This window comes from Lagenorhynchus albirostris, chromosome 6 (assembly GCF_949774975.1).
Source record: "Lagenorhynchus albirostris chromosome 6, mLagAlb1.1, whole genome shotgun sequence".
NCBI classification, from domain to species: Eukaryota; Metazoa; Chordata; class Mammalia; order Artiodactyla; family Delphinidae; genus Lagenorhynchus; species Lagenorhynchus albirostris.
This window is the reverse complement of record NC_083100.1, coordinates 22,758,543-22,786,340: the sequence shown is the minus strand read 5'-3', so window position 1 is coordinate 22,786,340 and position 27,798 is coordinate 22,758,543. Positions and strand designations below refer to the sequence as shown.

Sequence of the window (27,798 nt, the reverse complement as noted above, 5' to 3'; positions counted from 1 at the left end):
CAACAAAGATAATTGAGGTCTTTGTTGGGAGATTGAAAAGGCTAATTCCACAATCACTGACTCTGCAAAATGCAGTTTTTGTTTTGCAGAACATGCTGTAGTTTTTAATACTGAAACTGCCTTTGAGTGAATTCAAGAATGGCTTCTCCTTTCAAGTAGCTACAAAATAACAGAGATTAAGTAATCTTAACCAGTAATGACGGTTGCTCCTCTGAAGCTCAGCCCTCAGCCTGTACAACAAACAAGCTCAAAGTGGATAATTCTCAATGGGGAACATCCATCTTTGTATATAACTAGGGAGCCTCTGCTCAATTTGTATAATGTCTGACCAGTTTCAAAGATTAGAAGTCAATTTTGTTAAAACTTTATAAAGTTCCTCAAACCTTTCTCTTTCTTTTTATATTGTGCTCACTTGACATGTTTTAATTTTACAAAACTACATTAAATCTAGAAAACAGACCAGATTTTTGAAATAATTTTTCAAAAGCTCCGATGAGAACTGGAAATGACCCTCAACACTTTTTAAAATGAGGGATTAGAATTGTAGGAATAAATGGCTTCCAAGTTAACCCCTGAAGGGATGAAATAGTCTGAAAAAGTCACTTACTTTAAATTTTAAGAGACTTGATGATCAGCTGGCCCTTTGATTAGTTATATATAGACTCACCCACTGATTTTTATCACTGTCCTTCATTCGGCAAGATGCTGCCGTTAATGGTGATAACTGTGTGATAAGCATGACTACAGAGATTTGTGTATGGGCTTCTGTTCCCTGGGCGCACCAGGAGATTGGTGTTTGATCTGCGGCCACATCTGGGAATTGCGGAGCTTATCACTGCTAGTGACTACCTCAGACTTGAGGTCAGTCATGAGCTGTGTGTAGACTTTGCTGTCCATTCCTTATTGACTCTCCAATACTATGAGAAGATGAACCTGAAAAGAGAGTGACCTGGTAGTCTCCCCTCCAAACTTTAACTCTAATTGTACAAGCTTCTGAATATGTCAGAAATTTGCTTATTTTTCATTGTGGTTTTACTCACCAAAACACATAATTAGTCAATGGTGTGATACTAACAAGCATGTTTTTTTCTCTTATTTCATAAATTAGGTCTACATATTTTGTGCAAATTTTGTGTATTAATCTATATACAGTCTAAATTGAAATTGCTTCATACATGGGTTGTATGTGTATGTGTGTGAAATTTGAGGGAGCTGGGAAATGTTCTTACTTTAAGAAAATCTTTTTCTACTCCTCCTTATTCTCCCTGACAATATTTTTGTTTTGTTTTGTTTCCCTATAGCTTGATTTATATATCAGGCAGTGTGTTTTATGAAGGACAGCACAAGAAAAAACTATTGGTCTATTTTTTAGTTGTATTTTGCCAAGCGTTCGAGGAAGAGCTTGAAACAAATAACTAGAGGCGATTTGAAGTGATCAGTGGGTTTGCTTATCCAGGTGATCTTTCTCAAGCCTTAGTCATTATTAATTGGGGACTGGCTTATTTTAGTCTGTACTTTAGACTATTAATCCACTGATTAGCATCAGTAATCTCAGTCTCACATATCACCAGTGTTGATTTCCTTGCTTCCAGCCTGCCATATAGCACATCACAATAAAGCCATCTTTGGAAGAATTTAATGATGCCACGAAGAGTGAATAAAGTACTAAAGTGACAAAAAAATTCATTTATGTCCTGAAAAAGCTTTTAGATATTATTTTATGACTGTATAAATTTGTTTAAAGTGGATACAAATCCACTGAACACAACTCTTTATTTCCTCCCTATTACGTCATGAGACCATGAACAAAACTCAAATAATTTTAATCCTTCTATCTACAGGATGGGCACGATAATGTCTTCATAGGTTTTATGAAGAATTAATAGTATTGGGAATTAGAAAATTAAAGTATTGCATATCAATTTATAGTTAACAATTCTGACTGCTCAAAAGTTTGTGTTTTTTTTTTAATTAAACATTACTTGGTTGGGATTTTGAAACCATTTTGCTTTAATATTGACCCTTGGCTATGATTGTTATTTCTTGGCATGGGATTGGATTTCTAGTATCTGAGTTTATACAAGTTCTATTTATAAAAGGCAAGCATTATGGGTTGTTGCTGTTTTTTTAAATCTAAGTCCTTCCTACTCTTAAGAGCCGACAACAGAATTTTGGATATGGAAAAGAACTTTGAACTTATTTTACAGATGGTAAAACAAAGACCAACAGAAACTTAGTAAAAACACCACAATGGCTGGCATAGCTTACTATTTGCAAAGGCAATATAAATATATTTCTTTCCTGTGGTCTTTTATCTACATTTTAAGCCTTCAGGTTTAATGCTCACTTGCATCTTCCTTTCCAATAAATACATTGGATGCAAACATTTATTTCATCCAATTGTCTATAGAAATGTGATATCAGGACCTAGCTCCATGACAACCCAGAGTTACAAGCTGACAAGAACAATAAAATATTGCCATATCTAAAATCTGTCTTTGATACAGATAGAGGACAGTTTGCAAAAGGAGCCTAAGTTTACAAAGGCTCTAATAAAAAGAGGACCCTTTGTCTACAAATGAAAAATTCTGTAATTAAAGCAAACAATATAGGCCAAAATAAAATTATAATATATTAAACACTACCTACTTATTTTCACGGAGACTATACTAGGAAGTAACAAAGGAACTAAATTAGCTGCTCTTGCCATACAGTCGATTTTAGGAACTGAGGACCTGTGTTCTTGATTTTTTTCACTCTGCAAACTCCCACCTCTCACTACATGACAGGAGTGCAGTATGAAAAATGGATGGAGTGTACAAAAATCTCTAGTTGCATGGCATTAGAACAAAGGGATATCCCTACACTGGCATATGATCAGTATCATCTAAGGCAAGAATGCTGCAAAAATTCACATCCCTTGACCTCTCTCTCTTCAATGCTAACAATGCCAACTGAAATGATTTCAATTTATATTTTTCTAAAGTTCCCCAGATTATTCTAATGATCAGCTGGAATTTTAGTAAGGATTTTTTATTTTTTTTCATGGTCAAGTAAATTTGAGAAATGATGCGTCCTTTACTATCTCTTGGAAATGTGCAGTGCTTGAATGTATATATTAATATATACTAACAGTGCCTGAACATTTTTTAAAGCTTTGAGAGTCAGTATGTACACAGCTCAACAGCTAAGAGCTCAACAGTATGGTGAAAACTATTTTACAGTAGTTTCTACCACTTACCAGCTAAGTGACCTAGGCACACATTACTTTACCTCTTATGTCTTAGTGCAGACATCTCTAAAATAGAGATAATAGTAAAAACTACTTGGAACACAATAAGGGATTCATAAAAGTTATCTGACATTTTTACTACTATTACTACTTACCTGTATTTAAGTCCAGTATTTCACAGATTTATGTAACAGCAGAATACTTTTTCTCTGAACATCTATTAACATCTTAAAGTTCATAAGCGTTCAATGAAACAGTTTAAGAAGTATTTTGTTGATGACCAAGATCATCCTTTATTCCTTTATCTGACTCCGATGGGCAATTAATGATAAAAATCTATAAATCTCAGCTTATCTTTTATTGCCTGGTCCTTTTTAAAGTTTCCAAAATTGCAGTAAATGTGGTTATTTATGGTAATTTATTAATTTGTGTTACATAAAACAATTTAAATGGAAAATGACTTATTCAAAATAATAATGATGACGCCAGTTACATATAACCAAAAATCTAAGACGGGGATCAGCACACTACAATCCATTAGCCAAATTCAGCTCACCACGTGTTTTTATAAGTACAGTTTTACTGGAAAATAGCAATGGTTATTCATTATGTATTGTGCATAGTGGCTTTCAGGCTGCAATCCAGCCCTGAGTAGTTGCTCCAGAGATTATATGACCCAAATAGGTCAAAAAATATTTACTGTCTGGTTTTCTGTAGAAAAAGTTTGCCAACTTCTGATCTACGATCAAATAATTCTTCTTCCCTTTCTACTTCCCTCAAATTGTACTTTCATGTAACCCGCATTCTTCAAAGTTACAAATTCTTTGGGTACTGTTAGCTATAGGCTTTACTTCATTTATAGGTGGTCTCGGGGATGTCTTTCCACGTGTGTAAATCCTCAAAGGCATCTAAATTTGCCTATTTTAAATGTATTATACATACTTAACAGCAGACACGTTAAGTCTTTTTGCACATTTGTCTCCAAGGCGTACGGCTTTGCTCTTTGCATTGATGTATGATAATTTAATAACTTTCCACTTACTCGGATGGAAATAGATAAGCAAAGATGACATTCTCGGATGAAATAGATAAGCAAAGATGATAAAAATGTCTTATATTTTGATATCCCATCTGCTCTCCTTTGACAGTGTGACAAGTAGGTATTTTTCATTTAGTGTAATATAATAGATATATTAATAAATGAAAATATGTATATTGTCTGCTCACTTATTAAGTTCACTAACATCTTTTCAAGTCAACTTATATAATCCATGGTTTGATTCCATTAGATGTCCTAAATGTCTCTGACATGTAGAGAGGTGATAGGTCTTGGGGGGGGGGTGTACAAAAATGTATAAGACCATCAAGGTACGCCTAGTCTATCAAAATGAATAACACAGGTACCACTAATAGCAGATGGCATGGGCTGATTGCTCTAGGAACTCATATGAAGAAAGAAATAATTCAGTCTGAAGAGCTTAGGAAGATCCTAAGAGTGAGGATTTCAGTGCACTGAAAACATTTTAGACAAAACAGGAAAATTGGCAAAAGTCAATGGCAAGCACGTTCAGAGAAAAGTGAGTTAACCCAAGTGGCCAGAGCAGAGGGTATAGAGAAGATAAAAAGTGAGAGACAAGCGAGAGAAGAGAGTGTGGCACCCGCTCACAATGTGGATGCCAGGTTCAGGAGCTTGGGGCAAAGCTTGGACCAAGTGGAAAATTACCAAACGGCTTGAGTCGGGGAAGTGACACAACCAGATTTGTGCCTGAGGGAAATACAAATAATTGTTGACAATTTTATGAAATATTGTGCATCTTTGTTCCTTCATTGAATGATTTAGTTCTGAGATATTTTTATTCCCATTTTATAAACAAGAAGGGAGGCTTCTGACTCTAATTCTAACGCTCCATTACACCTGCCCAGATTCCATGGGTATACTATGGACATTATGAAAGAAATGTGATAGAGATGGCTTATTTTTCATTTGAGTGAGCACATCCTATATTCTGGAATACCTGTTCAATTATCACTCTGAAATATTTCATGTTAAGTCTCATATCTTTCTGACGGAAATGTAGTGCACTGCTAACATGAGGGAAATTCTTTGCCTGCTCCACGTTTTACATGGCTCAATTGGCTTCACTTAAAAAACTCCCATGGCAATAAAGAAGGGTGCATCTAAGGTGCATTACTATTTATTAAAAAAAAAAACCCTACATTCTGAATGCAGTAAGGATTGACCAGGAATATTTTTGCAAATTTAGTTATTGTTTTCATTTTAAATTTCTGCATCAGGAAAACACAAATTAAAAGCAACAACAGGGCTTCCCTGGTGGCGCGGTGGTTGAGAGTCCGCCTGCCGATGCAGGGGGCACGGGTTCGTGCCCCGGTCTGGGAAGATCCCACATGCCGCGCAGCGGCTGGGCCCGTGAGCCATGGCCGCTGAGCCTGCGCGTCCGGAGCCTGTGCTCCGCGACGGGAGAGGCCACAACAGTGAGAGGCCCGCATAAAGAAAAAAGGGCCTTGAAAGTGTTTTTTTGCGGCCTTAGAAATACCACAGTCATTGTAGAAACGCCCAGTGCTTACCAAATGAAGTCCTATTTCTGTATGAGGAGAGGACAGCCCAGCTCCCTGAAATGCCACTTATTTTCACTGTATGTTAAATAGGACAGAGAAAAAATTAAAATTGTTCAGTCTAACTTTAATTTTTTCCCAACATTAAAAATAAAGGTCTGCTAAAATAGTAAACCTTTGACTGCTGAGATTTAGAAAACTTCCTTAGGGAGAAAAAGGACAATCACAGAGAATTTTCCTTTTGTTAATGAGACTCTAGGCCTTTCACACTGAAACTAGAAGATACTTTAATCAGGACTCCAAAAAATGTGAGCTCAAGCTACCCTGTTGCAAATCTGTTTTTGGCAAGACTCTGATGAAAGATTGAAGTTTCATTGCTGTAAATAAGAATCTAATTAACTATCGAAAAAATGTTGCCCAATGTCATTCTTAGTCTAAACACAATCTGAGTGCAAACATTGCTACATTTTAGAGATGCAACACAGATTGCTCTCAAAACTAAAATATATATTCTTTACAAATTTAATATCTCAAATAATTCATATTGGAAATGATTATGTGATAATTTCATAAAAATAATTTATGATCAATATACTTTTTGAGAAATGCACAGCCACTGAAAATGAACAAAGGGAAATTAAAATTTAAAAAACAAAAAAAACCACTGGTCAAGTTGAAAGCTATGATGACAATGACAGTCATTTACCCAATGCTGCATAATTTACAAGCTTCTTCAAATATTACGTTATTTCCTTTTTGTCTCATAAGAATCCAATGAGGAAAATTAGAGCTCTCTTAATATTATGTTATTATTAACTCCATCTTACAAATAAGAAACCCCAGTGTCAAGTGGGTTTAAATAACCTGTCCAAGGTAATACAACAGTGTTTGATGGCAGGACTTAAGCTCCAAATGTGCCTACTCTACATTATCCAATAGCTGAATTCCATTGGGCCATTCAGCCCAGTGGAATTGGGCTGAATTCCACTGGTCCGTAGCACTAACAATTTTTATAAACAGCTACAAAGTTTTGACTGCTTCTGCTTTACTTGCACAAAAGATACACACTAAAGTCAGAAGGTTTAATCAAGAAATTACTCAAGATTTTTTCAATTACAATATTGTAATTTTCAATTACAGTATTCTTTCATATTATTGCCCATAAGCCATCCCAATATTTTTTTGTGGAATAAGGTGTAAGCTATGAATTAAGCATCAAATAATGTAGTATAAAATACAGTAGGAAATTGCTGTTTGGACTTAAAATGAAAATATTTTAATATTAGCAATTATAAAGCACTTTATTAATTTTTAATTACTCTCTATTTATAACATGGAAAAGAATATTACTAGTAAATGGAAAATGAAGAAAAGATTTGTTAAGTAATAATCTGATTGGCATTCCCAATACAAATGGATTTTTGTATAGGAGTGCCTATACCTCCCACCCCGCAGACCCTGAAAAGCCGTGAATTCAGTATCATCCATGCAAGGCTAGAAGGCTAGAGTTTATGGCCCTCTCTGTTATCACCTTCGCTCAGTGTTTCCTGTAGAATAGAACTGATCGTATTTGTCTCTTACGTGAACTTTCACCTTGTAGAATTCTCACGGTGATGTATTCTCCCCCACCCACACATGACCTTATTTTAATGCTGTTGTAGATGATAGGCTTTTAACTGATATCAACAGTCTGTCCTTCACAGTGTCAACAGGAAAGTTTTGAAGTTATGCAGTTGCTCACTTTTCCCTTGTTGCATAAATGGGTAATAAATGGAACATCCTTAGCATGGAGACATACAGGCCGTACTTGAAATATTCAGTTCCTTGTCAAAGACCTTTGTACTAAAAGCAATTGTCAATCCAGAGTATCAGTGAAGAACTAGAGACTGCTGCTTTTCTAAGATATTTCACAAGTATAGGTGTGATATCAATACTTTATCAAAATCTTTATCTTGAATCTGCTAGCCTTTGTCTACACCTTTGGGTTCTCCTTTTAAGATCTTAGAGGCAACTAAAACATCCTTTATTTTCCTCTTAAATACACACTGATATTTCTTCTTAAGTGTGTATTTGCCTACTTAAAAAAATACATCTGTGATTGCAACTGAAGAGTGGTTTTGCTTACCTTCTCCTTATCTATATTTTATTTTTCTCTATGCTGGTCTTCATTTTTCAGAAAAAGCTATATTTTATTGTCATAAAACTCCTTGAAAATACTCAGATTAAAAAAATGGTTCTATATACCATCAGTTTATCAGAATACGCAATATAGAATTGTAGAGTTGCCTGTCCTTAAAACAAATGCCAAAATATATTTAAATAAATTTTTAGAAGAAAATATTTTAGAGAAAAAAACATTAATATAATGTCATTGTTGTGTTGCAACTATAATGATGAGTTTTAAAGAATGAGTAAACTTTCTGTACTTGATAATAATTTTAGACTGGGTATTTCATCAACTGTTTTTGCAATATTCTTGTGTTTTACATTAGCTCAGAGTAAATGCAAATGAGTAGAAGGATTAAATTTAATAATTCTGTCTTCCATTATAATAGTACCATCAGTTATTCTTATAAATAATCAATTCATTTCAAAACTTATTTTTATAGACATCTAGACTGTCACTATTGCCATTTATTGAGGGAAGGCTAGCTATGGAGTTCATCTTAGTATACCGTATATACATTATCTTGTGTATAATACACATTTAATAAAAATGCTGAATAAATAATTTTTTTAATTTATATCATTTCTGAATTTTAGTTTATTACCTACCTAGTTTACTGTATCTACATGGGCAAAGCTATGTGCACTCTTTACAATTGCTTGACTAAAATGTTTCTGTTTTCAACAAGCATGAAGTAGTTTTTGACAGATACCCTAGAAATAATATTCCAGCATATATTATCAAAATACCAACTTCTCAGAAAGAATATCTACTACTTAAACTTGTTACTCAAATGATACAATCATACACATTTGCTGACCAATGGAGGTGATTATAAAAAAAAATCTATGCATCTGTTTTTTTATTTGCTTCAGCAGTATTGAAATTCATAAAGAAGTTCCAGCTCTATGTCCATAAATTGATTAGACTTAAAACCTCAGTGTTTCAAATATGCTCCAATCAATAGGACAGATCACTGAAGAGGTCACCACAACCCCATTAGACATACGACAATGAGGGGCATTTTAATCAGTGACACAATGGGTCTTATTTCAGATGACTGTGAATTTTGGTTAAAATCCATTGGACCCATTGATTATTAGGTGACATCTGCCACATGCAAGTTACTGGCTACAGGATTGGCAGTGGATGTTAAATACTCTTGTACTCTGTAATTTAATGTATATTTTAATGAAGTGAACAGTGAGATTTCTGACAGACATCAGCAACTTTGAAATAGAGTCTTCCAAATTTCTCAGAGTCTGAAAGTAATGAGATTTGTTCCATAAAGTGATGAAATTTATGCCATAAATTATCTCTAAGAGAAGAGTGCTTCTTAAAGCAGAATCATTTCCTTGGTAACGATCAGATTTTAAATAGTTGTTTAATAAGAAGTTTTTGGAAAAGCAGTCTGCGCTGTGTTCTCTCTGAAAATTTTTACCTGTTATCAAAGAAATGGAGTGCCACGTGGATCAAAGGCCCACTATCACTTGGACAGAAGGAAAGCCACTGATATAGTTACTATGCTAAAACTTGGCACTTAGAATATATCCTATCAATAAAGATGCAGACATAGAGCATGAACTTGAGGACATGGGGAGGGGGAAGGGTAAGCTGGGATGAAGTGAGAGAGTGGCATGGACATATATACACTACCAAACGTAAAATAGCTAGCTAGTGGGAAGCAGCCATATGGCACAGGGAGATCAGCACAGTGCTATGTGACCACCTAGAGGGGTGGGATAGGGAGGGTGGGAGGGAGACGCAAGAGGGAGGAGATATGGGAACATATGTATATGTATAACTGATTTACTTTGTTATACAGCAGAAGCTAACACACCATTGTAAAGTAATTATACTCCAATAAAGATGTTAAAAAAAAAAGAATATATCCTATCCATTTATGTATCCATCCATTCAATCTTCAACAATATTCACAGAGGACTTTCTAGGAATCAAGTTTTGTTTCTCAGAGTATTCAGCATGTGTTTTGTTGGACTTTGTACTTTAACTCATCCTTTAGGAAAAAGGACATGTCTAAAATCAGGGCAGGACAGGAATAGAAATGCAGACATAGAGAATGGACGTGTGGACACAGGGTGGGAAGAGGAGGGTGGGATGAACCCGCAGATTAGGTTTGACATCAATACACTACCATGTGTAAAATGGATAGCTAGTGGGAACCTGCTGGATAGCACAGGGAGCTCAGCTCAGTGCTCTGCGATGACCTAGATGGGTGGATGGGGTGGGGGAGGGAGGTCCAGGAGGGAGGGGATATAGGTTTACATATAGCTGATTCACTTCAATGTACAGCAGAAACTAACACAACATTGTAAAGCAACTATACTCCAATAAAAAAAAAAAATCAAGGCTTCTTTCTGAAAAATATTTTATAATATACTAAAATCATTTTGTTTAATAAGTAACCATTAGGGCTTCCCTGGTGGTGCAGTGGTTGAGAGTCCGCCTGCCAATGCAGGGGACACGGGTTCGTGCCCCGGTCCGGGAGAATCCCACATGCCGCGGAGCGGCTTGGCCCGTGAGCCATGGCCGCTGAGCCTGTGCATCCGGAGCCTGTGCTCCACAACAGGAGACGCCACAACAGTGAGAGGCCCGCGTACCACACACACACACACACACAAAAAAGGTAATCATTAAATTTGACACACACTATAAAATGAGGCTAGCTTTTCCTCAGACCCTTTAACAATACCTCTACATGTATTTTCATCTTAGTTATCATGGTGTTTTCTAGTGCAACAAAGTCTGTAATCATCAACTGCTAGTCTAGTCAGTAGAGTGCTTGAAAATTGACTTAACTGGTGATCCACATGATGGATATTCAAGGAATTTCAAATTACCTATAGAAAGTAAGTTTATTATTCATTGCCATAATGCCGAAAGCCAAATATTTATTTCATGACTCATAATCAGAAACCTTTCCCCCTCAAAGTGCCTTTTACAACATTTAAGTAAAATGCAAACATCTTATTGAATCACAATCCTGTCCATGTATGATAAACACAGGTGAAACTGCCCAGAGGTATGGTTTAACAAATAAGAAAATACAGAATATGCATAATTAATTACGTATATGTTAACAAAGGTTTCTTGAGTATCTATTATGTACTAAGATATCTTCTTGGTGCCAAGAATACAGCCAAGAACAGTACACTGTAAGGAGCTTATACATTATGGGGAAGGCAGATAAAAATAAACAAATAGAAGCAAATCAATAAGGTAATTTCATAAACTGACGAGAGCACTGAATGGGCAATGTGTTGGAGAAAGATGACGGAGGAAGAGTCGTGTAAGAGCTCCCCGGAGAGAGGGCATTTGAGTTGACACCTAAATGATGAGACTTCAAGAAAAGAAAATAGGTTTGTTGCCTTTCTTTTCTTTTCTGAGTGATTTATAATGGTTATTTTAACCATTCACAATTACTCTTTATCTAGAGGCTTCTAATAAGAATTTTTCTTCAGTGTGTTTCTGACATGATTAATTCTATTAGTCCACAAATCTCGCCACCAAACCAAGTCCTATAAAACTTTATTGCAACCACCTCTGCAATCATATACTACTTTGAATAAGAGAAATAACCTGAATGTTCTTTTAAATACAGTTGTGTGCTTCCAATTTTATATTTTTTGAATTATTTTTCAGAAAGCCATCACTAGCTAAGTATGCAAGTGAATTATAATAATAATGTTATATTTCTTACATATTTTATGTGCTTCCCAGTAACTCTGTGAGGCCAGTAATATTGTTATTCTTTTGTTTTATAAATAAGAAACTAATGCACAGAAAGGCTATGTAATTTTCCCAAGATTCACAACTAAAGCATCTGAGATTCGAACTCAAGTCCTAAGGCTATAGAGAACTTGCTTTTAACCATGATACCACAGCCACTGAAACGAAGCCAACAAAATGAAAATTTTTTTTCGGTTTTTCCTAATTTAAAATTCCTTAACTTGTAAGAGTGTTGTTATCTTAAACCTTACCAAATTAAACTAGTAAGCTGAACACTGCCATGTCCCTTGTCACTTTGAGGTTTGAATTTGTATAACAAACCTTACAGACTGTGGCCATTTCCTCCCAGGCACCCTACATGCAAAATGCCAGTAACAGCTGTCACATAAATAACAATGCCACGAGGTATTACAGTGTGGACCAAATGTCCAGCCTCTCCTCAGGTATGGATAAGTAAGTCTCATTGTATTTAGAGTACAAGGGTGTATTTTCTATAAACATCTGGAAACTTCCTTGCAACCAGTCTCCAATAACACGTTCTAATAATCCCATGTTAACACTTGATGACCCCATTAGATTACAAATTCTCACAAAGAACATATTTGATTGTTTTTCTGGAGTTATTCAGTCACTCTGCTAATCTAAGTTACTAGTTCTCAGTAACTTTAAATTGCGGAGCATTCTACTGTTTCCTGGGTTCTGGAATTCCAATTCTCCTAGAATTCTCAAAAGTCACAGTCAGTGGCATTGGGATTTCAGCTTCAAGGTCTTCAGAAGTGAACCATAGTTTAAAGGATGTGTGCTGCCATGTTTCCATTCTAATACCAAGGAGGAGGATTTGAATTCTAGTCACCTAAACCAATATTTTAGAAAGAGCCCCATTTTATTCTATTAATTTTAAAATAAATATGTATCTAGCACGAAACCCCCTGAACTTTAGGAACAGCTGGGACAGCATTTGGATTTGCCATGCAGATATATTCAGTGACAGTGAGAACTACAGATAAAAGTCGTGGTTTCTGCTTAAACAGAGTCCCACGTTAGATATTCAAAAACCACTAAGCTAATGACATACAGATTCATAACAGACATATACTATTCAGATCACCTTATACAAACGTTAACAAATAATTATGTGTTAACGTTTGTATTAACATGAATAACTTCTTAACAAATTTGTTAACAAATAATTTGTTAATTGTTAACAAATAATTAAAAAGTAATTTTAATTATTTGTTAATGTTCGTATATATATTGAATGTTACTTTATTTTTCAAAGCTTTCACTGAAATAAAAGGCTCTGTGAGATTTCTCAAAAAAAGATTTTCCAGGTATAAAATTTTAGGATGGTGTCATTTAATCATCTTACTGACCAGATCTCTAACTGACAAAAGCCATGTACTGGTCATACTTTCACATGTTCTTCTAAAAAAAAATAGCTAGTAAGAATAATTTTTTCTCAAGTACTTGTTCCAGTGTTCTCTGTTGCTCTGAGGATAGCTTTATTGTTTAATCTTTGGTTTTACAGGCCATATTTTCAGATTTAATCTATAGTTATCACATTGAAGAGCCTGATAAAAAGAAATTTGTAACCAGCTCAGTACTTAAGATGTAAAGATTTATTCAAAGCATCAAACCTTTCAGAGTTTTATGCTGTAAGGTGGGAAGGGTTTTTACGGTAATGTAAATAAATGTGAAGGATTTTTACAGTAATGTTCATGTCAAAGTAGCACACTGCTCACCCCTTGGAACTTCTGGCTGTATAAGCAACACCTTTTTAGAAGCACGGTGGGAAGCAGGGGTGGCAGAGGAAGTCAAGCGAGGCAAGAAAACAATGATGTGCAAACTGGCCAGTTTCTGAAAGGAAAGAGACTTGGCGAGGCTGGAGAGGACGGAGTGGGCTTTAGTGTGAGGTCAGTAGATTAAATCTGATAGAGTGTTTGGAGGGGCGGAGGCAGGCACACAGAGGCTTGAGATGAGAAGAAATAGGCTGTAACAGAGGCGTTCTTTGTAAAAACAACTGAATGATAACAAAAGAGGAATTAACATGTTTCTGACACAAGATTCTGGGCCAGGAAGAGAGAGACTGGTATATGAATAAAGCCAGGTTCAGGGAAGGATTGATTCGAAGTTGCCAATGGCAAGGGTGATAGTCTAATTTTTCTAATTTATGTTTCTCACTACTCAAAATCCCTTTTAAAAATCTGGCATCCTTTTATCACTAAGCCTTATAGTCTTAGTTCTTCCTCAGAGTATTTCTCAGGACTCCAGTGTATACACATCCAGCCTCCACTGATTTCAGGCAGAGGCCCCGGAGTCTTTACTAGATTATTATCTGTTATTGCTTCTCCCAGATAACTACCATGAGTGTAGCTACCAGGTTACAAGACTTGAAGGTGCCCAAGTCCCCAAGAACACGAGCCTCGTGGCAACCTAACTTCAGCCTATTACAATTTTCTATGAACTCACATTTGCAAAAAGTTTAAAAGCTCTACAGCTCCAACGAGAGAGAGGCATGGACATATATACACTACCAAACGTAAGGTAAATAGCTAGTGGGAAGCAGCCGCATAGCACAGGGATATCAGCTCAGTGCTTTGTGACCGCCTGCGGGGGTGGGATAGGGAGGGTGGGAGGGAGGGAGACGCAAGAGGGAAGAGATATGGGAACATATGTATAACTGATTCACTTTGTTATAAAGCAGAAACTAACACACCATTGTAAAGCAACTACACCCCAATAAAGATGTTAAAAAAATTTTTAAAAAAAGCTCTACAGCTCCATAATAATCTATGCACTAACTAACCTAGTTAGTGAAATCTCTTTAACAGGAAGTATCTATCCTCTATAAATCAATCATTCAGCTGCTAATGGTTATTCCTATGGATCTGGTCTGCCTGAAGAAGTGTACAACACATTGGACAATAAACTACTCAGATGGGAGTGCATAGAACAGCCATGCTTGCCATCACGTGGCAGTACCATATAGCAGTTAGGATGCCTAGATTCAAATCCTGCCCTTTCTCCTACTGCCTACAGGACCTGGGAAAGCTATTGAACCTCTCTCAGACTATTTCCTTATCTATGAGATGGAGATAATAACAAATCTTCTTTCATAGGGTTATTATGAAAAATAAGTTGATATACGGAAATTGCTCTAGCATGATACCCAGTAGTTAATAATGTTCAAAAACATTGTTTGAGTCAGAATGGTGTTCTTCCTCAGTCTGTGATGGGAATCTAATAATGCAACAAATCTTTCTCAAGGACCAGTTACTTTGAGGTAGACATTTTGCATTGGAAAATCTAGGGGCTTTTTGGGATTTTTAGTGCCAAAATCAGTCCACTAGAGTTGCATAGATCAGCCCCTCCTTCAGCTAGAAGGGAAACAGCAAGAACAATCCCAGCTGTGGAAGAGCAAGGTACAGAAACAATATTAGCCACTCCCTTTTTCTCTCATGTTAGCAATAAATGCAGGCCAAGTCCTTGCTGTACTTCAGAAGGCTGTGCAAAAATACTTTGCGACTAATCAAGAACAGGGAGACACCTCTGACAATTCTGCTTGGGAATTTAAGATATCACAATGGGACTTGCAAAATAAGAGGCAGTATAGCAGCTAGAATATCCATCTCTCACGCTGTTTCCTCACTTAAAATTCCCTTCGTCAAATAATGCGTTGTGGTAACAAATCCTTTTCCTTAATTTACTGAGGTTTTCAGTGGAGGGAGCTTCAGGAAACTTCCCGCCCTTGGGATGATCCAGTAGATTTTTCTGGAATACTTAACACAACTCAACCACATGGTAAAGAGCTTAACTGTACTCTTCAATAAACTTACTGACCATGCTAAGAAATAGCAATATTTCTTCCACACATTCTATGGCTAATTCTCTTGTTTCTACTAAATTTGAAAGTAAAATAGTTCATTGAAAGCTAGACCATCATTCTTCAAGCAGAAAGCAAAGAGAAAATTAATTTAAAAATAATTAGTTTGAAAGGCTTCCACTCTCACAGACCACCTGAGTCAAGAAACATTGGTATTACCCAAACTGTCAAGCTCATGAAGAAACAAGAGCTGGCAGGCATTATGGACAGTAGTCACTGAGATAAAGGCTGTGGACTTTAATTAACACAATTTTGAAGTGAGGCACTGTGGCACAGAATTGGAGACAGAATTTTCCAGGAACAAATGGCTTGCTTTGAGAAGTATAGACCTGTATAACTTCTGAGACCTCTAAGTTCTCATTCCAGAATTCTCAATTTCTGTTTTATGAGAAGGGAAACCTAGAAAGTATAAAGGATGAGATAGTCACAAAGTGGCCACTGCTTTAGATTATTTGTGGTGTAGAAAGTTTCTAGAAAGGAAACACAAAACCCCAAACTCATTCTTGGTTGGTAAGTACTGTGAAGACAAAAATTTTCTGCTTTTTAATTTTTTTCTCTAAATTAATCACTGTTGAATTCCATTTTTAGAGTCTGTGTCTCTTAAATAGTGACTTTTTTTTTTTTTTGCGGTATGCGGGCCTCTCACTGTTGTGGCCTCTCCCGTTGCGGAGCACAGTCTCCGGACGCGCGGGCTCAGCAGCCATGGCTCACGGGCCCTTCCCGGACCGGGGCACGAACCCGTGCCCCCTGCATCGGCAGGCGGACTCTCAACCACTGCGCCACCAGGGAAGCCCAATAGTGACTTTTTAAGTCAATCAATTTTAGTCCATTCATAAAAGCAAGGAGGCAAGATGAAAGGTATTCACTAAATCTTTCAAGAGGCAGTACCTGGATGTTTGGATCCCAAATGCAATGTCCTCTAAAATTCACATTGGAAAAAAACGCCCTTTAGAGTCTAGGTTAGCTTGAAAAGGAGTTTCTACCAAGGGTACGGAGCTCCATTTACTATTTTCTTGTTTCTCAGTAATCCTTTTCTTTCTTAGGAAATAAAATGAAAAATGGCAAAAACTTATTTCACATGCTCCAGTGTCATTCCTGTTTACCAGAGGAAGGCAGAGCAATAAGTGCATCTGGAAACCAAACCAGGAGGTGACATATTTGTTGTCCAAACCTTCCTTTGAAAAGTAGGAACATAAGACATAAGAAAAGTCATACATGAGCACTCTGGTTGCTTATGGCAACCTGAGCTGCACATGGCAACCCACCTTTGCTTGGATGTCCAGGTGGCCTTCCATGGGGGAAGAGTGATCATACACATGGTAAATGGAGTTGATACAGTAAAGCCAGTATAAACACTGATGTTTTGTCTTCTGACAGCATATGAATGTGCAAGCATTAAGTTATAGGAGAAAAGGGGCTAATTTTAGATTTGTTCCTAGCCCTCTCCATGTGAATGGTGTCGCTGTGAGCCCAGCAATGAAGTTCACTGTGTTGTAGCAGACTGCGCAGTTCCTGAGTGTGTCAACCCAGTCTATGAACCAGAACAATGTTGTCCTGTCTGCAAAAATGGTAAGACCGTACTGCATTAGCTTTCAAAGAGGGGTTAGTGCAAAATACAGATATTCCACCGCTGCACACCATTCAATGCAAAAGCCCTCTAAGATCTGCCTGTGGTTTTTCAATGTGGGCATGGCCAATTAATATTTCTATCCCATCTTAAAGTGAAAATAAGCCAGCACTGGGTGAGTCATGAAGCTTTCCATCTGGAGAATTAAAGCTCTTATAAGCTGACTTTGTTGTGGTCCCTATTATTTATTGTCGATCTATATGGAGAATTTTGGAAAGAACGCAGTACCATCTTTTTATAGTGACTGAATTTCCTCTCTTCTGGAGGCTATGAAGCTGTTCCTAGTGCATAAGCCAGGATAGAGAGTAGGATAAATGCCAGGTATTTTGCTTTGGGCATAGATAAGACCTTAGGCTCAAAGTTATCAAAGAATTACAGAATTCAATTACTCATACACTTAAGTAGAAGTAAGGAAGACTAGAAAGTTTAGGGCTTTTATTCTAAGTTTTTATTACAATGGAAACCTGCTCTCAGAGTAATAGCTATAGAGGGGAACTTGGCTTATAAGTTTATGGGTTCCTTTTGGCCCTCATAGGATGGAGAGGTTGAAATGACTATGGCATGCCAATCACCCAAAATCCAGCTGAGGCTGCAGAGAAGACAATGCAATGCCATTAACCCAGGACAGCAAAGTCAAAATCACACTCTTGCTACTGGTCATATACCAACCAAAAAATAAAGCTTCACTGTGTAACATTCCACAGATGTCCCCACTTGGCATTAATATATGCTTGAAAAAGTAGTTCTAGCTCTTAATTAAGCTGAGGTCACCGTAATGCTGAATCCCTATGCCCTTCCTTGAATTAGCAGCTCTCATCTTCTCTATTACACATTTTTTTGGTCCAGAATTTGGCATTATGTGAGATCACCTACTAATCTTTTTCTCTTGCAGAATTATAATTAGTGAAAAGAGGTATTTAGGTTATTCAGCCAAAGAAAAAACACAAGCAACTGATTGTTTTTATAATACTTGTAGTGTTTTGGTATCTTCTCAAATGACTTATAAAGAACTCTTATGACATTTCTTCAGGCACAGTTTCTATTATTTCTGATTGTGTAAACCTCTTGAGTCTAATATTACTGCACACCTGGCTTCTCTTTCTCTTCTTATCCCTCTCATCCAACTGACGTGTGTCATAGTGAGCATCTCTCTGACTTAGAAGGTGGAGATAAATATCCTGAAGTTCAAGCCGATCTAATATATGCAAAGGTATCAAATTTAAGACTTTATATTCTTAAAAGGATATTGAAGAAACTGAAAAAGATACAGGGAAGAAAAATAAGATGATTTAATGGTTGAAAAATAGGACCTATTAGGACAGACTGAAGGCGTTTGCATAATTTGTCCTGGAAAAGAGAAGGCTCCAGGGAGACCTAACTGTCATCAAGTATATGAATGGTTAGTCTAAAGTAGAAGAGCACCTGTTATTTTTCATTTTCTCCAAGGACAGGAGGAAGAAAAAATCAGCTACCTAATCAATCTTTAAAAATAGGATTGACAAGTCTTTGACTAAAGACCGTTTTTTTCTAGAAACAACTGTCTAAACAGGTCCTTGAGGATCTTGTCTTCCCTGGAAGGCCCTGGTTGGCTATGTTACACATTTAGGGTAAACAAAACTATACTGAAAGTTAAAAACTCTCATCTGGACATGCTCAGAATACTCAGAGAATTAAAGACTGTATATTTAGAATACAGGTTTTACACATGCATCTGCCACGTCATACTAGGTACTGACCACCCAAACCAATAGTATATCCAGAGTTGATGTCTATGTCAAATGTTAAATCAGCCACTACAAACTAGTTACACTGAATTTTATGTCACCCAAGATTATCCTATTTCTGTCACATGCCACAGTAGAAATCTGTCCTAGAATGAAACTCTCTTTGTACAAAGATATATAATGAATGAACTTTAATTGTTCGATTAATTAGGTAATTAATTAGTAACCCATTCGTATTCCTGAAAAACATATGTTGAGAGAACAAAACATATTAGTTAGGTTTTCCAATTTTTTGTTCATGAAGCACTACAAAACAACCACTTCTGTTCCCTTTTGCCATTTCCAAGCAAACTTTTTTCTTTTTTAAATAAGGAAAGTTAACCTGAATTAAGGCTTCCCTGGTGGCGCAGTGGTTGAGAGTCCGCCTGTCGATGCAGGGGACGCGGGTTCGTGCCCGGGTCTAGGAAGATCCCACATGCCGCGGAGCGGCTGGGCCCGTGAGCCATGGCCGCTGAGCCTGCGCGTCCGGAGCCTGTGCTCCGCAACGGGAGAGGCCACAACGGTGAGAGGCCCGCGTACCGCAAAAAAAAAAAAAAAAAAAAAAAAAAATTAACCTGAATTAAAATTAGCCCAAAGACTAATTCTGAATGTAATATAACATTATGACATGTTATCTTTTTTATTATTAAATGCCACTAATTAGTCACTTATGCCCCAAAAGTAAAGTATAATCATTGTCAAAGAAGAGCATATTGAGGACTGCTGGAGAATCCTTATGACCATGTACCAGTATTTTTGAGTGAGCAGACTGAGCCCCAATGCTTGCTGACTCATTCGTAGTTCAGAAAATAGAAACAGATGACCCATGTGCAGAAGAGCCAGGTGGGAAATAGAGGTTTACTCTGACAGAATATAACTAGAACAATTTCTTAAATTTCCAACACATGATAAGACTATCTTATTCTAAATGACAAGATTCATTTGCCCAGTATAAACTATTTTTAAAGCATTGTACTATTTTCTTAGATTTTGAAAAAAAAAAACAAGAAGATAAACATCTACCCTCAGGATTCAAGGTAGAGGCAATAGATCCTAATTTGTAAACAGTTCTATAATATTTTCTATATTTTCTTAAATCTTCATAAATGTTGAAAAAATTTAGTTTGCACAAATGCGGACTATCTTGGCTGCCAAACTCTTTCTTCATACTAAGATTGATTTTTCCGCCTTCCTGAATTACAACTTGCCAAGAGCAAGAGACATTAAAGATATAAAATGAAAGTTTAAAGCAATAGAATCTACCACAAACAGTATTCAGCTAATATCAAAATCTTTGTTCTCAGATTAGAGCAAGAAAAAAAAAAAAAGGAAGTACAATGATATATATGTAGGTATATGAAGTTTTCCCAGAAAACAGTGGTTTACCAATAAAAATGTAACAATTGCTCTTACAAATAAGTATTTTTAATATTATAAAGTGCAAGGTAATCTGATCCCTAGACAGATAATGATAGCCTCTTTATTCTCCATAATATAATTTGTAAGAATAAATATAAAGACATACTTCTAAAATTTTTCTCTAATGATGTAAAAAAAAAGAAAGAAAAGTTTTAATTTCTTGGTCTCAATGGTTACCTCAAGCAAGAATTTCCAGTGGTTATCAATAAATATAGCCAAGCCATTAAAAATACTCCATTCTTATTAAAGTTAGTTTAGCACCAAGAAAAGTCTATTAATTTAGTCTGAATAAAATACAATAGAAACGTTAAGGAAAGATGTGAATGGCTGGGCATACACGAAACAGGAGGAGAAGGAGGAAAGTAATTTTTTATTTGGGGAGGATTATGTGATTGATATAGGAACTTATTGTTTTAAACAATTTTATTAAGCATCTGCTTCTCCCTTCTCTATATATCTTCATGAGCTAGCAATCCAAATGCCTTCCTGAAAGATCTAACATTTCTAGATTGTTTTTCTTCCTCCAAGATTGTTACTTTGGCCTGTCTTTCAGCTCCAGTCCTTTCCATGGGAATTAATATTCTTTATGGGTTTTTTTTGTTTTTATAATATGAAAAATAGGTTAGCACAGCACCTACTTAAAGAAAATATTTCTATTTTGGAGTGTCATGTAAATATTTTAAATATTCGGTAACTGACCATTCATTTAACTAGTGAAGTATTTGATCATTAGATCATCCAAATGACTAACTGCATTTTTTTTTTTACATTTCATCTGTCAGTATGTCAGTGAGTTCTCTGTTTTCATTGGAATATATAGTCAGTCATTATTCATGGTTCAGAAAAAAAGTCACTTCATGAAAAATTGAAATAGAGAGGAACCACCCACAAAATCGTCCATGCACATTAAATGAGGAGTTTTCATATCCTTTTCAACTAAACTGAAGTTGTCATAACCCCTGTTCAAATATTTAATTTCATATCCCTTACTCTCTTCCAGTTTATTAGTGATACAAATAAAGAAGGAAATAGATTAGCCAAAAGGTAAATGGAAAGAAGACAGCAAAGGGATGGGAAGTGCACAAATAAGAGAGAGGACTTTAGAGCCATCCAACGCCTTCTAAAGATGCTTGGGTAAAACGCTGCTTTGTGTTGACACATATAATATACAAAGAGCCCCTTGAAATAAATAAGAGAGAAAAATAATTCCATAGGGAAGAAAATAGGCAAAGGGTATACAAAGAAAATTCAGAGAAGAAAACCAAATGTCTAATAAATATATGAAAATACGCTTAACCTCACAAGGGATCAGGGTGATAGAAATTAAAACAATAAGATACTAATATTGCATTGATAATAATTTGAGATTGATGATACCTCAAATCAGCAAAGATACTAAGAGTTGAGAAAATGTTGGAACAACTTTTAAGAAATTTGAAGTCAGCAGTTCTACTTTTTGTACTTTGTCCCACATTCATGCACTAAATTTCCACTGCATTTTAAGAGCATAAAGGTCAGAGAAATGTAATAGTACTTCAATGGAGTAGTGAAAATATATTGCAGCCTTTAAAAAGATCCTAACATTTTTCACTGCTGTGTAAAATAAGCAAGGAGTGTATAGTAGACTACAAATAGTTTATACATAATATAGTAATGTGTTCTATATATAATTTGTACATTTTAAGTGATATATAAGACATTTTTATTTTTAACTGATATATAATTTCAAATAGATAGATATTACATTTATATGTACATAGGAAAAGAGCCAAGTGTGGATACACAATAGAATATTAACAATGATTCAATGATTACTTTTAGGGAATAAAAGTGTGAAGGTAAAAGTAGGGGAGACAAGAGTTAATCTCTTTAAAATATTAAATCTTTACAGATTGATAATAAAAACAGCAGAAAAGTACAAACAGGCAGTTCGCAAACAAAATACAAATGTTCAAAAAATATAAAAATTATTCAACCTCACTAACAAATTTGCTTTTTATTTTTTAAACCCTCCTTTATTATGTTTGTATGTAGCATAGGGAAAGTTCTGTAAGAATACACGCCAAATTTTTAACAGTTATCCAGTGATCAGAAGAGTAATTAAAGAGGAGAAGTGAGAAGGTAGAAGCAGAGAACTTTGACTTTTTATTTCATAGGCCTCTTTACTGAATGAATTTTCAAAAATCTATTTTTTATAAGGTAAAAGGTTTTACCAAACCTTTAAAGAAAAGATAATTCTAATGTCATTTAAACTCTTCCAGAGGAGAGACAAGACAGTTTTTTTCTGAAGTACAATACTGATACAAACCAAAGATTACAAACTAAGAAAAAGTAATGGGGATCTATTAAAATACAAAATCCCCAATCATATATTATATCACCCAATGGGTCTAGAGCAGCATTCTTCAATCAATCACATGAACCCTTCTGCCAGAAAATATATGATAATTATACTAAGGAGATGGAATAAATATAGAGTCTCCCATCGTCTCAGGTCAGGTTTTAATCTCAGCTGAGTTTTGGTATCAAAATTGTGAAAAGACATTGGGTTTTCAGAGACTGTGGGAAAGGGATTGTATATTTGTGTTAGCAAACAGAATTTAGCAGTAGGTTAAAATAATTGTGCATTCTGACAAAGTGGAGTTTACAAAGATAGTTCAAAATTAGGAACTCTATATTAATATAATTTATCCTATTACTAAATTCAAGAGAAAATCATATTATTTCTATCTAAATATACACACACATATATAAAGATGACTAAAACTCTTGATAAAATAAGACTAAGTGGATATAAAATATATTGACCTCAGCCCCAAAAGACAGAATTATGCTTAATAGGTACACATTAAAGGCATTCTTGATAAAGTCAGGAACAAGACAAGGCTGTCCACTATTATTCAAAATGTCAGATTGTAGATATGAACTAGCTAGTATAATTAGAAAAGAAAGAATTCAGAGGACAAAAATTAGGAGCCAAAACTACTACCATTTGCATATTATATGAGAGTATACTTGAAAAACCCAAGACTATAGACTAAAAACTGCTATAATGAAAATTTAGAAATATAGCAGGGTACAAAATGAGAATACAGAGCGCTCTCTCTCTCTCTCTCTCTCTCTCTCTATATATATATATATATATGTATAGGTACGTATATTATGAAAGTAAAATTGTGGCATTGGTACATGATGCAGAGATATCAATGGAATATAAGAAACTTCACAAACAGACCTAACATACATATGAAAATTGATACATGATAGATAAAATAGCATTTCAAATCAATGGGGGAAAGTCAATTTGTAGAAGAAATGGTGTTGGGACAACTGGATAGTTGTCTGAAAAAAATAATTTTAAAGTCCTACATTATTTCATAATTCAAGAAAACTTTCAATTCAACAAAGATTTAAATATAAGCTATTTTCCCAAACAGTACAAAAAGAAAACCTAGACATTTGATTTTTAATCCTGAAGTGGCTAGATTTTAAAAGCAAACAAAAAAATCTCCACAAAGCAAACAAAACACCACTGTAAACAAATAAAAAACTAAGGGAAAAATCATCTTATATCACAAAGGGTTAATGTCTCTCATAGATAAAGATCTCTTTGAAACTAATAAGGAAAAAGATCAACAACTCAATCTTAAAAATGGGCAAAGAACTTCAAAAGTTATTCCACAAGAAACAAAATTTCCTAAAACATACAAGAAATTGCTAAAAGGAAAATGCAAATTAAAATTTGATGCCAGTTTTTTCCTTATGGATTGGCCAAATATCCTATAATTTAATAACCTACTTTGTTGTTGATACCTGTGGTAAAACAGGCAGTCTTTCACATCACTGGTGAATGTATGAATTGGTACAATCCCCATGGAAGCAAATTGGACAATATATGTCAAAATTAAAGTACATATATCTTTTATCTCAGCAATTCCACTTCTATTTACAGATGTGTGAAATGCCAAATAACGTCGTTCATCTTCTATGTTGTACTTCAGATTTACTACTAATAAAGAATAATCAGAAAATTTGTAAAAAATAACTATAAATTTAAATTTCCTTTTAACATGCTATTAGTTGATAGTCAAAAAAGAGATAATTTCTTTCTTTAAATACTCAAATATTTTTATTGATTTATAATTTTATTAGCTTCTATTTACCTTTATGTTTTTCCTCTCATATAATACATTTTAAACTAATTTCAAATGGCTCAAAACTGTGAAACTAATAGAAATCTACTCAGAATCAACAGATAATAGGCTACTTAAAAACATTAAAATAGATATTAATGTGTGGAGGATATATATAGAGAGAGAGATTAAAAAGTCACAAAACCTTACTAAGAACTATTTTTTAAAATAGTAAGGAGCCATAACTGATTTCTAAATGTGAAAAATGAAATTTGTTAGAATGCTATTTTTCTAATGATAAATGGAAATCTATCAAATTTTCCATGTAATGTAATTTTCTTTTGTAAGTTGGCAAAAGTTGGAAAATTTAAATACACGATAAAGAATGTACTTGGGGGGCTTCCCTGGTGGCGCAGTGGCTGGGAATCCACCTGCCAGTGCAGGGGATGCGGGTTCGATCCCTGGTCCGGGAAGATCCCACATGCCACGGGGCAGCTAGGCCCGTGCGCCACAACTAACTGCTGAGCCCATGTGCCACAGCTACTGAAGCCTGCGCGCGCCTAGAGCTGGAGCAACAAGAGAAGCCACCACAATGAAAAGCACATGTACCACAACGAAGAGTAGCCCCTGCTCACTGGAACTAGAGAAGGCCCCCGCGCAGCAACGAAGACACAATGCAGCCAAAAATAAACAAATAAATAAATTAAAAAAAAGAATGTACCTGGTAAGTTTGGCGAATTCAATCTACCAGATATATTAAAATAATATGTAAAGATATAATAGTTTTAAACAGTGTGATAGTGGAACAAAAATAAATCAATAAATAGAACAGAAAATCAGAAAGTAATTCACATTTATATCACAATTTAGCATACAATTAAGGTGACATCCAAGTATCTGATGAAAGAATGTGTTATTCTAAAAATAAAGGTAAATCATTTTTTTACAAAAGTGAAATTACATTCCTGTATTACCCATTATACAAAAGTAACTATCATGGATTAAAGATCTAAATCTAAAAAATGAGATCATAAAGGGATTTGTTTTTAACATAAACATTAGCTTACTCTTAGGATCAGGATGGTCTTCCTAAACATAAATGCAAATAAAGAATTTATAAAAGGAAAAATTAAAATTAGATAACATATAATTTTATCCTTAAATTTCTTAAAAAATTAACTTTGGAAAGGTAAGATGCAACAGGCACTCTCAAGCACTACTGATGAGAGTGTAAACCAATATATCTTCTCTGAAGGGCAGTAAAAGTGTGTGGACCTTTGATCCAGCAATGTGGCTTCTAGAAATTGATCAAAAATAAATAATCAGATAAGAATATAAACATGTTATATAGAGAGGTATTTATTACAGAGTTGTTTATAATAGCAAAATCTTGGAAAACCTGAAACCTAAATATTTGACAATAAGGAGGTTGTTTAAAAAACCATAGTATATCTACATGGACTAACTACTAAAAAATTGTTACAAATGATGTCATGGAAGAAAAATTAAGGACATCTCCACAAAAAAAATGCACGTTCAGAGTATATTATTAAATTAAACTAGTGGGCCAGAAAGCAGTATTTTTAAAATAATTTTGTTAAAAAGAAAATGTATGTATAGAAAAACACTGGAAGAAAATACTTCAAAACGTTAATGGCACATAACTCTGAATAGTAGTAGGCTAATGAATGATTTTTACATTTTTTTCCCTTTGCTAGCCCCTAGTTTCTAAATTTCCTACAAGTCTGCATCATCCCTGTGATTTAAAATTACTATTTAAAGGAGAAAATAGAAAAATTCTTTAAAAAGATAATGTAAAATTTTTTCTATTTTTATGATTTAATAATCAATGACATGCCACTTATTAGAAATTGCACTGATTCCTTGTTATAATTTGTACTCCATAGTTAATTAACCAACTAATAATTCTACCACTTGACTTTCAAATCCTTTAACTGTGAGATTCTTTGTAAAGAATTTGGAAAACATCATTGCCCATTTTATGTACCTATTAGGGTAATTGTTAAAGTATTCACTTAAGTCTATGCATTTACATTTTCATGAAGCTATTTTGCAAACTCAGCCTTTTAAGTTTGAAAATTAGATGCAAGTCTTTCACCTTAATTTGATATTTTCTCACTTCCTCTTAAGGAGACAATTAGTAACAAATGAAACACAGACATTAAACAAACACACTGAAGATGAAATATATTCTGGCACTTGCACATATCCATTGGCTACAGAGCCCCTGAAATAGTTTGTGATGAAAGCATACCCTATGAAGGGCAGTTTCAAAGCCTGCATTTCATTGACTTCATAACTGAAAGTCAGAATTATCATATTCGTATAAAGTAGATGTCAAACAGAGTAATTATAAATAGCTATTTTAATAGGCCACAATTTCCTATTGCTTCCATAAAGCTTCCTCCAAAGTATGAAAGGAAATATTTTTATTTATGTTGTCTTAAACCAACAGGATTCCCTCTCATTTCATCAGCAAATTAGATTTCAAAAAGATTATTTTACAAAGTTGACACAATGAAAATTAATGCCACATTCATTTCCCGCTAATTGCATCTCTACTTAATTATCGGGGCCCCCCAGTCCTTCAGAAAATGAAGGGAAGAAGGCCAACATCTGCAAAAATGAGAACTTTTCTCTTTTCTCCTTAACATATAGAAAGTGCTTAGGGACTATGTTTTCCCTATGTAATCATCTAGAATGTTGGGTCTGGTCCTCCCACAGAGCACACACTCCTAGTTGAGAAGAGATATGTTAAGAAGTAGACCTCACTCCTTCGAGTGCTACGTAGTACTCTGATGTTCAGCTCACCACCCCCAAAGGGAGCCTACGGGCCCCGAAGAAGGGTAATGCACACACATGTACTGAATGTCTCATTCTTACACATTCAGATAACCTCACAGATAATCTGGTTCAAAAACAGTAGGTTGGCAGAGGGTTGAATAAATCTCCCCAAACTGCCCATGCATTTCTATTCTTAACCCCACCTTCTCTCTTATTCTTGAGCTTCTCTTCAACTATGTTTTTATAGAATGGTGCTGACTTCTAGGATTGTATACAGTAATCTCTAACAAAACACCTCTGAACTGTGGATGATGGCAAAAGGGCAACTGGGATCACTAACATATTTATAGTTGGATGCCCCTCAAATGAGAAAAGGGAAATGGGAAGTTCTTGCATGCATACTTATCTTGCTTACACTAGCTTCATTTGTACAATCCTTAGGAGT

At 35.2% G+C, this 27,798-nt stretch overlaps 1 protein-coding gene across 1 annotated transcript in view; it reads left to right on the top strand.

Annotated features, from left to right (window-relative positions):
• The window catches only part of VWC2L (von Willebrand factor C domain containing 2 like), a 147,780-nt gene that overhangs the window by 6,284 nt on the left and 113,698 nt on the right, over positions 1 to 27,798 (top strand). Inside the window, exon 2 of the mRNA XM_060151304.1 lies at positions 17,046 to 17,175. Coding sequence (XP_060007287.1) covers positions 17,046 to 17,175 — 130 coding nt within the window. The remainder of the gene's footprint in view (positions 1 to 17,045; positions 17,176 to 27,798) is intronic.